The 13233-nt window shown below is 37.1% G+C and overlaps 1 protein-coding gene across 2 annotated transcripts in view; it reads right to left on the bottom strand.

The window, feature by feature from the left end:
- The window catches only part of LOC111158367 (HEAT repeat containing 5B), a 104311-nt gene that overhangs the window by 42280 nt on the left and 48798 nt on the right, over positions 1 to 13233 (bottom strand). The window contains exons 21-24 of one of the 2 annotated variants that reach the window (XM_022520373.1): positions 12352 to 12521; positions 5191 to 5335; positions 1501 to 1740; positions 744 to 995 (exon numbers count right to left, since the gene is read on the bottom strand). In XM_022520373.1, coding sequence (XP_022376081.1) covers positions 744 to 995; positions 1501 to 1740; positions 5191 to 5335; positions 12352 to 12521 — 807 coding nt within the window. The remainder of the gene's footprint in view (positions 1 to 743; positions 996 to 1500; positions 1741 to 5190; positions 5336 to 12351; positions 12522 to 13233) is intronic. The other variant, XM_022520374.1, reaches the window with a different exon arrangement.

Below are 13233 nucleotides of genomic sequence, written 5' to 3'. Positions count from 1 at the left end.
TCAAGTAAACTAAAAGGAGTTTTAATGTATAGATTTCAATACTATTAGTACGCACAATTTGTTTTTACATATGTTAAAAAAAAATGACAGGGTGATGAAGAGACCACAAAGTACAAGACAGAGAGTCCATTACTCTTGCACCGCTCTTGGCTTCTCTGGGTCTCCTCATCTGTACAATGAGGATATTGGATCTGACGATCTCTTTGTAAACTCCCTATAACATCTGATCCAGAGAATTATGGGATATAAAAAGTTTACAAAAGATAAAAAACAGTGTTGAGTTTCAGTAAGAGTTTTCACCTTTTCAAAAATACCTAGCAGCATTTCTGAAATCTGAGAGTTTGAGTTGAATTAAATGATGGCATGCATGAGTTCTGATATTCTCCATGGCTGGGCTACATAACCTTTACTTATGTACCTTAACATTTTGCCATCTCTTTTATACTTAAATGCTAAACTAGGACAAAGTACAAAGGATGTGTAAATTACTACCATTGTTATCTTTAGGGCACATGATTAAGATACATCTACCTTATGAAGGCGTACACCTTTGGACCATTTTCTTCAACTTATCTTCTAAATATAGGTCAGAAGATAGTAGTATGCTTAGGCGACAGAAAAAAAGGTAAAAGAAACTTGTAAGAAATGAAAGGCAGAGTCTAAACCATGTTCCATAGCAGCAAACCTATATTACAAACCTAGAAAAATACTCTGGGGAAAAGAAATACTGATTTTAAATTTACTTGTAGGGTTTCGTAGTTTAGCAGAACGTGCCATGGCAAGGTCAAAGTGGGCCTGGTCCGCATTCTCACACAAATTGATGATTCGGCACAGGCAGTCTGCCGCGAACACCCGAGTGGCCCAGCGAGGTGCCACGAAGGGCTTTGATTTATCTTCTTCACCTAGTGTGGTGAACATGGTATCATCATCCATCTCATCTTTCTTCTCAGATTCCTCATCTTTTCCACTACTTACGAGAGTGGCAGTGCTCATATCTATAACACAAACAAGGCACATTATGACAACCTCACGTATGGCAAAATGAACTTGCATTAATGTTACAAGATTTCTAATAAAAAAGGACTAAATTCTCATTCCTTTGGAAACAGCAGAACTGGCCGGTCTTTTTTACATCAATCAGAAAGCAAAGAAAGGATAACATAAAAGTGTTTTTACATATTTCACTAGTTTTACATACTATGTTGAATACAGAGTAACCTGAGTTTTTATAAGCGAAAATTTAGTTTGAATTTAGTTATTTCCCCCAAATCAAAGAAAGCTCATTAGTCTGTAATATAATTTAACCTTCAACATTTATACAGATTTATAGATTAAAATTTATTAGCATTTTTTAATGTAAGCTCAAATGTGTGTATATATATATGTATATATTTCTGTTTACATATACAGATACATACATGTACAGGTACATATACAGATATATACCAGAGGTAAAACAGTCATTATTTTAAGAACATATTTAATATATTATATACATACCACTAGAAGCTGCCAGGACATCTTTACAAAGCATTAGCCAATGCGAAAGTTTTTCTACAGCCAGTGATGAAAGCATATGCCCCAAAGTATCATGAATATCAGAACATAATTTTCTGTCTGTCTCCCGGTCTAGCATTCCAAAAAGAAGTCCCTCGAGACCAGTTTCTGTTATATTAACACCTTGGTGCCGGCAGTGGATATCACTTCGAGAACTGACTCCAGGTGCAAAAGGATTGACATCTGAAAAGCAAATTTTACAAATGAATTTGTATAGGGTTTTGCTGTGTACTATAGGTAATAAAGACCAAGACTTACATGTAAATTCACTATTACAACAAAACAAGCTAGTTATATATAGAATTTATGTTCTCCAGTTTATATATCCTTAGGTTTAGAATTTAATCTGACAATATGGGTAAAACTCGACTCCTTAAGACTGATTATTCTGCAGTATTTTAAACAAATCTCCAGGGAATGCTCATAAATATATATTTCATTCCAAAAAAAATTAAGTGTGGGAAAGAGACATATTTCTAAGTAGATTTAATTTAATGGACTAAAAAATAATTATTGCTATATTTGTTGGAAGAACAAACTGAAATTTATTTAGTCTTATAGTTTAGGTTTTTAAAAATCTATAAAGCCGGAACACAAGTTACAAATGGATTGTATCCTAAAAGATCATTTAAAAACTGGGAAAATACTTTCTAAGAAATATTCGATCAAAAAGTCATACTGAGTGGGGAGATAGATAAAATAGGTGGAAGGGATTAAGAGGCACAAACCTCAAGCTGTAAGGTACGTCACAGGGTTGAAAAGTACAGCATGGGGAATATAGTCAGTAGTACTGTAATAACATATGACGACAGACGGTGACTACACCTGTCACGGTGAGCACTGCATCAAGTACAGAACGGTGGAACCACTATGTTGTATAGCTGACACTAATAAAACACTGTATGTCAATTACACTTCAATTAAAAAAGTCATACTGTTACAAAATAGTAGTTAAATGTCCTGCTTTATCTGAAAATCTTTTCCTTCTTAGAAACAGTGTAAGTTGTACAACTGGCAATCTTAAAAAGGAATACTGAGGCTCCAAAGACAGAAGCCCTTTGAACCTTGAAGAGAGTGAGACAAAGGCATGTAGACTGAAAGCCGCTCTTTTAGTTGAGTCACTCCAAAGACAAAATAAGGGGAAGTTTGCAGAAAATAGCCACAGTGAGAGGAACTCAGATAGTAGGAAAAGTCAAAAGGTTCAGTTCCAAGGAAAGAGAAGATTAGCAAGAAATTAGGCACAGAGGCCTATTTTTTACTTAGCAGCTGATAGTACATTCCATATCAGGAATTACGCTTCTACAACATGAATTTTCATAGCTATACAACAAACCACTGAATTAAGAAAACATTGAGGGTGCCTGGGTGGCTCAGTCAGTGAAGCACCCCACTCTTGATGTGATCTCAGGGTCATGAGATTGAGCGCCATGTCGGGCTCTGCGCTGGGCATGGAACCTGCTTAAGATTTTCTCTCTCCTCCTCCCTCTGCCGCACTCAGCTTCTCTCTCCCTCTTTAAAAAAAAAAGAGAGAGAGAGAGAGAGAGAGAGAGAACACTGCTTGATCATTGAGGAAAAATTCCTAAAAGGGGAATCACTAGGTCAAAGGGTAAGCTGACAAAAAATACTGACAAATCCAGAAAATTTGTACGACTTTACATTTCTTTCTACCAGTAGTATAAGACATTTCTCTTTTATTCATATCTCTCTCAGTGCTGGTTATAACCATTATTTTTAATTTGGTCAGTTTTATAGAAGAAAAATGCTATCTTATGATTGTATTGACTTATATTTATTTAATCACTGGAGGTTGAAAATATTTCATAAGTTGATATTTCTTCTTTGATAAAATGTGTTTTTTATGTTCTCATGATTTTTCCATAGATGGAGAAGAGAGTTAACATAGGATGCTTGAGATGACTTAGTAAGGCCTGAAATTCGTATTAGCCTTCAGCCAGCCTCCCAGTGAAGTGGGTTTCAGGAGGGTTCCCACCATTTTCTGGTAAAAGTGGCTCACTATGCCTAAAACTGTACAAATGGTATGGCTTATGCTGAACACCTGCTTGCCTTTGAAAGTCTGGACTTTTGGAATATGCTTGACAGACCATGCCTAATCAACCAGCGCCCAAGAGAAATCTTGGGCACCAAGCCCCTGACAAGCTTTTGTGATAGACATTTCATATATGTTGTCAGAACTCAAGCAGCTTCTGTGTGACTGCATGGCAGGTGAGCTCTTGGAAATCTATACCTGGTTTGCTCCAGACTTCACGCCAAGTGCCTTTTCCCTCTACATATTTTGCTTTGTGTCCAGTTCCTATAGTAAATCATAACCATAAGCATGACTATATGCTAAGTCCTTCAAGTACATCATCATACCTCAGGGTGGTCTTAAAACCCTCAACACACTAAGCTTTAAAAACATTAAAATGTAAATATGCACACTTCAATAAATAAAATAAATTAATAAATATTTGCAAGTACTTCCCCTCTTAGTTTGTCTTTCAATTTTGATTATGGTGACTGATGTGTATAAGTTTTAAAATTTTCTATGTATTCAGGAGAATTCTATAATTATTTTTGGTGCTATGTTTTCTCTCTTAAAAGCAATACTGTTGGGGCGCCTGGGTGGCTCAGTGGGTTGAGCCGCTGCCTTTGGCTCAGGTCATGATCTCAGGGTCTTGGGATCCAGTCCCACATCGGGCTTTCTGCTCGGCAGGGAGCCTGCTTCCCCTCCCCCCGCCCCTGCCTACTTGTGATCTCTTTCTCTGTCAAATAAATAAATAAAATCTTTAAAAAGAAGAAAAGCAATACTGTTTACTGTATAAGTAACTTCTTTCATATTATGCAATATAGTGTATTTGTTAATAGAGCTCTTATATTATCCTAAAATTGAAGTTATTTTAGTATCTTGCTTCTTAGTACCCAAGCAACTTCTCTGCATTAGAAAGCTCTTACAAGTAAAAATTTTCTCTCACAATAGGGGAAATACCTGTCAGTTAAGCTCTGAAAAAGCTCTCAAGCAAACTATCCCTAGAGACCAAAAGGCTGGCTATGAAATTCAAGCTATACTTAACCCCAACCCCCCCAAAGCAGAAAGAATGGAAGCAAGCAAAGATCTACCTTTTGCTACCCAAACACCTGATATTTCTTTTATTGGTTACCCTAGCTTTCCCTTCTTGAGGAAAAGTTACATCACAAAGGGTCAACTAGTATCAGAGACTGGAAGCTTTCATGTACCCCCCAAATAGATCACTTCTCTTTCCAGAAATCTACTTGTGATACAAAGCAATATCCTTAGAGTTTGTTATCCATTATATAGCTAAATTATCCAGAAGGAATGGCCTGAGTACCTTGACACTAAATGCTATTTACTTTTTTTTTCCTTTTTAGCTCCAAACCTTAAAAAAGGTAAAAGTGTAAAAGTACCAAGAAAACAATACTGTAATTTTTAAAGTGATAATGGTTTTATTTAAGTTGAAAGAATAAGAAGATTGACCATACTTGAAAGCAAAAATGTTATTTAAAGAGTAATACTCATTTGAAATGTTGAAGTATTTAAATAAAAAGAATACTGACTGATAATCATTTGAAATGTTGAAGTATTTAAAAAGAATACTGACTGATAAAGTAACTTACGAGTACCAGGGCTCTCCTTGTCACCTGCATTTTTTGCTAGGCTCATGGCATATTCACACACTTCAGCTGCTTCCCTTTGTGCAAGCTGCCGGAGACAAGCCACAGCTGCTCGGCGAAGTAGCAAATGGGAGCTACACAAGTGAACCTGGAAACCATAACATATTAGACAATTTTCTTTAAAAAACTGCAATCTCATTTGCCTAATGAATATGTATTAACACCTTACTTGTGAAGAGGCTCTTTATTTAACAGCAGCAGTTGTTAAATATATAGTCAAATAATCGACTTTTGAAAAAAGAATACCACTAAAGTAGACAAGGAATATTTTAGTGGCCAAAATAACTGTCCCAAGACCTCGTCACTAAAGATGATACTACACACTTCCATGAAAATCCAGAAGAATCTCTTGCACATCTTATTTTTACACACGGTTCTACTAAATATCATCTAAATTTTTTAAGTGCATGGAGATTATACATAGTCAATGAAAAGTTGGGAGGCAGAGCACAGAGTAAGAATTGAAGGCTAAGAAGGGTATTTATTAAAATAAAAAAAAACAGGGATGCCTGGGTGGCTCAGTCGGTTAAGCACCTGCCTTCGGCTCAAGTCATGATCCCAGAGTCCTGGGATTGAGACCCGCATCAGGCTCCCTGCTCAGTGGGGAGCCTGCTTCTCTCTCTGCCTGCCTACTCTTCCTGTCTCTCCCTTTGCTTGTACTCTCTCTGACAAATAAATAAATAAAATCTTTTAAAAAAATAAAATAAATAAAATCAAGCAAACATAAACATCTGGAAAGAATTCCAAAATAGGCCCTATTTTTCATCTCAAAAGTTCCTGAAAGAGTCAATGTAGTACACCTTAATACATGAAGTAAAGTATAAGACACAGCACAACATAATGAGTAAGAGCCCAGGCTCTGGTTACTAGACTGGCTTTGAATCTTGGTTGTCACTGACTCCTGTGTGACCTCAGACAACTTACTTAATCTCTCTGTGCCTTGTTTGCCCATATGTAAACGTGGAGAGTGATTCTTTGCAGGAATATAGTGAAAATAAAATAAAGTTAATGCAAGTATTTTCCCTACAACAGTGATTGAGACATGGCACTTGCTCAATATATATTAGCTATTATCATTATTGCTATAAATCTGACTCATCAAGAAAATATTAAATTATGTTCCATGCACTTGCTTTTTAAGCAAGATAAGTAATATATTTTAGGAAAAAGTCTCATCCAGAGGGGCACCTGGATGGCTCAGTGGATTAAGCCTCTGCCTTCGGCTCAGGTCATGATCTCAGGGTTCTGGAATTGAGACCCACAAAGCATCAGGCTTTCTGCTCAGCAGGGAGGCTGTTTCCCCCTTTCTCTGCCGCCTCTCTGCCTATTTGTGACTTCTCTCTCTGTCAAATAAATAAATAAAATCTTAAAAAAAAAAAAGTGTCATCCAGAAATAGTGGAGGAGAGAACAAATATATGGAATATACCACTTCTTCACAATGCTGACTAGCATATTTTTATGCTACCAATATAACATTTGTAATTCAAGATATATTTGCATAAGATTTATACCCTGTGAAATTTATACCAAGTATTAAAATATATATAAGTATATATAAGTATGTATATGTGTGTGTGTGTGTGTGTATATATATATAAAACTGATATATATAAAACTGAGGGAATAAAACCTGACAGTTTTTTTCAATAAAATGTTTTACTCACTTCATCTCCTTAAAATGGAGACATTCTGGAACTTTCAAATATCCTATACTTAGAAATCTTAAGCATGGTCATATGAGATGGGAAGAACAAGTCACTTAGTTTCTTAGTTTCTTGATTCTATCAGCTCTATCCTAAATAAATGTGGTAAGAATCAAATGACCAAATATATATATAAAGCAGAACACCATAAAAATTTAATTTAGTTGCAACTGAATAGAACTGTGGCTAAGAGGGGTGCTGGCTGGCTCAGTCCACACAGCATGGAACTCGATTTGGGGGTTGTGAGTTTAAACCCCCTGTTGGACATAGAATCTACTTAAAAAAAAAAAAAGAATTTTAGCTAAGAAAATATACTCAACAAATATTGACTGGCAGAGCCAAAGGGGAAAAAAAACCCTTTAGTTTACCAAGTCTTTTCAAAAACTCCATTTTAATGATTCTGATGCATATTTTTTCCATTCTAAAATCTCTAATATTAGAGATGCAAATTATAATTGATGGTGTCTTAGAGTCACTATAAACCAGGGAAAATAAAGACATATTTACTTGAAAACTTTCCCTTGACACTTTTTGGTAAAAGCCACAAAATAAAGAATAAAACATATTAAATTTGATAAAAATATGTGGCTTCCTCATGGCCCTTCTTAGCTCCTTGGGGATAATCACAGTCTATAGTGACATCCATCATTATAGTTTCATTTAGCCTGTTCTTGAACTTTATATAAATGGAAACATGTTGTGCGCTCTCTTCTGTGTCTAGCTTCTTCTCAGCAAGTTGTCTGTGAGATTCATCCATATGATTACACTTTACTGTTCATTTTCATTGCTGTGTAGTATTCTGTTGAATAATGACATCATCCTATCCACTGCTGACTGGTAGACATTTAGGTCAGCTCTGTGTTTTGGCTATGATGAATAACCCAGCAGTGAACATTCCTGCACATGTATTTTGGCACACATGCGTGTGTATTTGTCAGGTGTTTACTTAAGAGTGAAGTTTCTGGGTCGCAGCATATGCATATATTCAACTATTTAAGATTATGCTGAACTGTTTTCCAAAGAAGCTTCTTTGTTTTTCTTAGAGTCCACAAACCTCAGGAACACTGTGTTGCTTGCTCCTACAGTAGAGCTCCATCTTCCTGTAAAAATGCCTGTTATTTTACACTGTATGTCACCTTGCTATCTCTTGCTGTGCCCACTGTATACACATCCCTGACAACCAGACACCCCTGCTCTCATAGTGATGATGTGGACATTCAGCTCAAGTCTTTCTCTCATTGACATTTCCTACAATTATCCTAGATGACATAAGCGCCTATGTGCAAAATACTTCTGTCAGGACAAGAGAACGTGTAACTGTGGTCACATGGTATAAAAAGCAGTTGCTGGGGCACCTAGGGGGCTCGGTCCGTTAAGTGTTTGACTCTTGATTTCGGTTCAGATCATGATCTCAGGGTCAACGGGCATGAGTTGACCTTTAGAGTCTCTCTCTAGGGGCGCCTGGGTGGCTCAAAGGTTAAAGCCTCTGCCTTCAGCTCAGGTCATGATCCCAGAGTCCTGGGATCAAGCCCAGCATCGGGTTCTCTGCTCAGCAGGGAGCCTGCTTCTTCCTCTCTGCCTGCCTCTCTGCCTACCTGTGATCTCTGTCAAATAAATAAATAAAAATTAAAAAAAAAAAAAGAAAAAAGAGTCTCTATCTCTCCCTCTGCCCCTCCCCCACCCCACTCATGCATGTGCACACACAAGCACACACAATTCTTTCTAAAAAAAAAAATAAATAAATAAAAATAAAGCAGTTGCTTGCCCAGAGGGAAATAACAATAATTCAGAGTGGTGGTTTTTCTTTCAAAGATACATTTTGAATGTTCTAACATCTAAAATCAAATTTTAATACTTGTATATCATTTAAAGATTACTATGGTGAAACTCACCTCTCAATACATTCGCTGAAAAAAAAAATCTCATTTCATTTGTGTTAGATATTACATGTGGTATCACGTAATATTGCCATTTCTGATGGCAATGACTGAGCAAAAATGAAAATGAGATTTATAAGAATCTGAACTGATTTCAATAATTTGGATGAACCCATGTGTGGACTGTTTTTCACTGTCGAAAGATCTGGTAAGAGAGACTGCGTGGGGGCTTTCGGCAATGTGAAAATAAGACAAACCCTTGAGTGGCCCCTTTTCTCATCTCTATCCTGCCATGCCCTCTCCTTCCAACCAGCTACCTGTAATCTAACTACTTACCCTTTTGGAGAGGGTTCAGGAAAGGGCTCCAACATGCTGTGTAATAAAACTCTTGGTATTCTGCTAAGGAAATGAGTTTTGAGGCATTTTCTCACGTTAATACACAGGAAGCTCATTGTGTAGACTATGGTTTATTGATAACCTCCACTGAGGTAACGAAATTCACATTGTTTACCAGATCCTCTTAAATGTGTTCCATCTCAGAAGGTCAACCTTCATGGTGTAATTGTATTTAAGGAGAAAAAAAATGGAGGAACCAGATAACCTAAAGAGTGTGTGTGTGTGTTTCCATCACGTTTGTCAGTTACCTAAGCTGTATCATGAAACAGCTTGCTCATGTAGAGCCACCTTGCTCAAGAGATGTCACCAATGCCCTCAGAGGTTAGGCATTAGGCCATGGTTTTTGGCAGGATGCCACATTTCTTGCTGCAGAATGCAATCAGATGTAAACTATTCATCAACTATTTTTTTAATGGATGTTTCCTGTATGCATTTTATGTGCATCTCGTTTCTGCCCTGCAGCATACTCAGATTCTTTTGATGGTCTAGGACTGGTTCAGTTCCCCCTGGTCTATGGTGAAGCAAGAGAAATTCCTGTTGCATAAGTTAAATATACCACATCAGATCTAACATCTAATATGCTGGCCTTTCAGTTCCTTCACCTCATCCTGAATAACCTTCTCCTCCCTTTATGTGGGTGATATCTTCTCATGGTTACATCTACAGGATTTCTTTCTCTCCCTATATCAGGCTCCTACTGTCTTTTCCCTCCTCTTTTATCCAAATGAGACCTCATGATGCATTACTATTTTAGCAATGTCTTGTTAAAATCCTTATTTCTTTCATCCTGCTATCATTTACTTGAATCTCATTGGCCAAAGTCCAACTATGAATGTTTCAAAGTATCTGGCCGCTCAATGGTTGGTTATAGATGCTGGAGAAAAATTTTACAAGGTGAAAACTGCTACCATCATGAATCACACAATGGATCCAAAAAAGGGTTACTACCCTCTGCTAAACCCTCAGTATTACCACAGAATCTTCTATTTCTCCAGTTAATCTCCCGCATCCACTCTCCTCAAACTTCTGGCCCTCTTCTTTGCTCCCTCACTCATAAAACTTATCTTCCCTTTTACTTGATTAAGAAGTAAAAGTCTTCAGATGATAGCTTCCCCAACTTCCAGCCACCAAATCCAAAAACCCACCTCTATCTATACTCATCCTCTCCTCTTTTCTTCATGTTGCACTGGGAAAGACATTCTCTTACTTGTGCCCTGGAAACTCCATTCCATTAGAAACCTTGGATGATTATCCACTCTCTGCCCCACACCTCCCATCCTACTGGTTCCATCTCCTCAGCATTTACACCCTCACTTCTCACTACTGTAGGAGAAAAAGTCTTGCCTGACCCCATCACCCCTTTGAGGCCCTCAGTCCTCTCCTATAAAGTCAACTTCAGAATGAAGTTTCTGTTCATAGCCCGATGTATTTGGGCTTTTATTTGTACCACTCTGCTAGATGAACTCTTGCTAAAGACATCACATGACAAAAGTCAAAGGACACATTACAGCTCTCATCTTGATCTCTCAACAATGTGTGACATAGCTGACCACTCCTGTCTACTCCACTTGGCTTCTGTGAACACTACAAACTCTTAATTTCCTTTAATCTCTCATATTGTTTCATAGTTTTCCTGATTCTTTTTCTTTTCCTAAATTTTATATGCTGGGGTTCTCATTTAGCATTCCCTCCCTCGTGATCTTAACTACTCCTGTCTTTATTTCCCATCTAAATTCTTATGCCTCCCAAATTTATGTTTCCAACCAAATTTCTCTTTTCTGAGCTCCAGGCCATGAAACTAACCAATTATCTAAAACTGATTTAATGATACCCACTCTTCCCAACCTCTTCCTCTCCTGGTGTTACCAGTCTCAGGAAATTACATTACTATGTTCAAGTCGGAATGTGGATTACATCCTTTTCTCTTTTCCTTATGGCCAATTAATCAACAGATTCTACTGATCTTTCCTCTTTTTTTTAAATTAAGATTTTATTTGCAAGAGAGAGAAAGTGAGAGACAGAGCACAAGTGCAGAGGGAAGGGCAGAGGGAGTGGGAGAAGCAGACTCTCTGCTGAGCAAGGAGCCCGACATGGGACTTGATGCCAGGACCCCGGGATCATGACCTGACCGGATGGCAGACACTTAACCAACTGAGCCACCCAGGTGCCCCCACTGATTCTTCCTCTTAAGTATCACTCAATTCTATTTATCTTTCCCTATTCCCATTGCTGCCAATAAAGAGCAAGACATTACCATCTCCCTCCTAGACCACCATAATTCTCAAAGTCATAAGGTCCAAAGTTTTAATACATATAAAAAGTCTGCATGATCTCTCACCTGGCTAAGTGTCCAGCCTCATTCTGTGCCCAGGCTCCACTCACCCCTTCTCTCTCAGCCTTAACCATACCGACTAAATGGTTTCTCAATTGTGTCGCAGTCCTTCCCATTTTGGGGCCTTTCACATATTTTTCTGTCTGCCTAAAAATAAATTCTGTCTATTGCAATAACATGCTTTCTCCTGAACTAACTCTTAATTATCCTGCAGACCACACCTTCAAGATCATTTTTTCAGGTAAATCTTTGCAGAATGCCTGGATTCTGACAGGCTACCCTGTTATGTGTTTTCCTATAAGCCCCTTCTAGCACTTATCTTATTTGTAAATAATTATTATTGACCTTGTTCCCTTGTAAACTACAAATTTCACTATGGCAGAAGCTTCATCTTGTCTCATCTACAAATGTACTCCCAGAACTTTGCATGGTATGTGACACATAGCCAGCTCTCAATAAGTACTAATTAAGTGAACAAATTAATGACTATGGTGATAGCAACAGACCCTCAGAAGTTACAATCAAACTTCAGGACACAAAATTCTGAATGGGAAAGACTAAAAATATGATGCATTCTTAGCCAAGAAATAAACAGTTCATCAAAATATTTCTTAAAAGGTGAAAAAGGAAACCAATAAATAAAATGAAAAGTCATAAAATGACTACTGAAGGTGAAACTCTAGAATGTACAATCCAGAAAACTTAACATTTTTTGTTTTGATCTAGTTCAATCTTTGGGGAAACAAATTTGGGGCTCCCTAAATAAATCAATGAATGAAGCAGCTTTATACTTACACACAGGCTAGGAACAAGACTAGAGAGATTGACATGTCGTGGTGCAAACATGTGAAGCTGCTGAAGGCAAGATATGGCAGCTGCCTGAACCAGAGAATCTGAATGGTCCTGGGTTATTGCACAACCCACCAAACAGGAAGAACGGATGGTGGAAATTGTCGCTCCATTCCCTGGTAGCAAAATAAAAGAAAATGCAAAAAGCTATTATTAGTATTACCGAAAATATTCCTAGGAAACAATTTTCTTCTCAATAATTCTTCTTTCTGATCACTATTCAGATTGTTTTGAAGACAAAAAAGTCTGCGAAGTCCATAGAAATGACTTCAAAACATGACTGTATATGGATGACAATAATATATCCCTCCTAGACTTAGCTAGGTTTATGTAAATTACCTAGGAAACTATATTGTCCTTTAAACCCATTACCGTTTTACTTGAAAGAGCCAGAAGACTCCTCATTCCCTGTTCAATATTATCACTATATTATTTAATAACTTCAAATCCTATTTTCCTAAGAAGATTAATGAAAACTTTTACAGAGATAGTCAGGAAAAAGAATAGTAGTATTATATACTTGTAAAAACATCTTAATTCCCTAATATAAGTGATTTAAATTTTTTGCCAATGTAAAATGTAAAATAAAATAATTTTATATACATATAATGTGAAATAAGGAAATCATAGTCATATAGTGTCACATTCTAGTTTGAAATACATATGGCCTCATCATCACTGCATCAGAAAGCACTTGGTATACACCTATATTTAATCAGGCACGTGTTTATCTTGTCCATATCCTGTGATAATACTGGAAGAAAAACTACCAATTTCTCAAAGAGGACACTGAGTGAAAGAAAAAGACATGTCTAAATCAAGTATTTT

This window comes from Enhydra lutris, unplaced genomic scaffold (assembly GCF_002288905.1).
Source record: "Enhydra lutris kenyoni isolate GAN:26980312 unplaced genomic scaffold, ASM228890v2 scaffoldscaffold59, whole genome shotgun sequence".
NCBI lineage: Eukaryota > Metazoa > Chordata > Mammalia > Carnivora > Mustelidae > Enhydra > Enhydra lutris.
The sequence above is the reverse complement of the archived record's forward strand: the minus strand, read 5'-3'. Positions and strand labels throughout refer to the sequence as shown.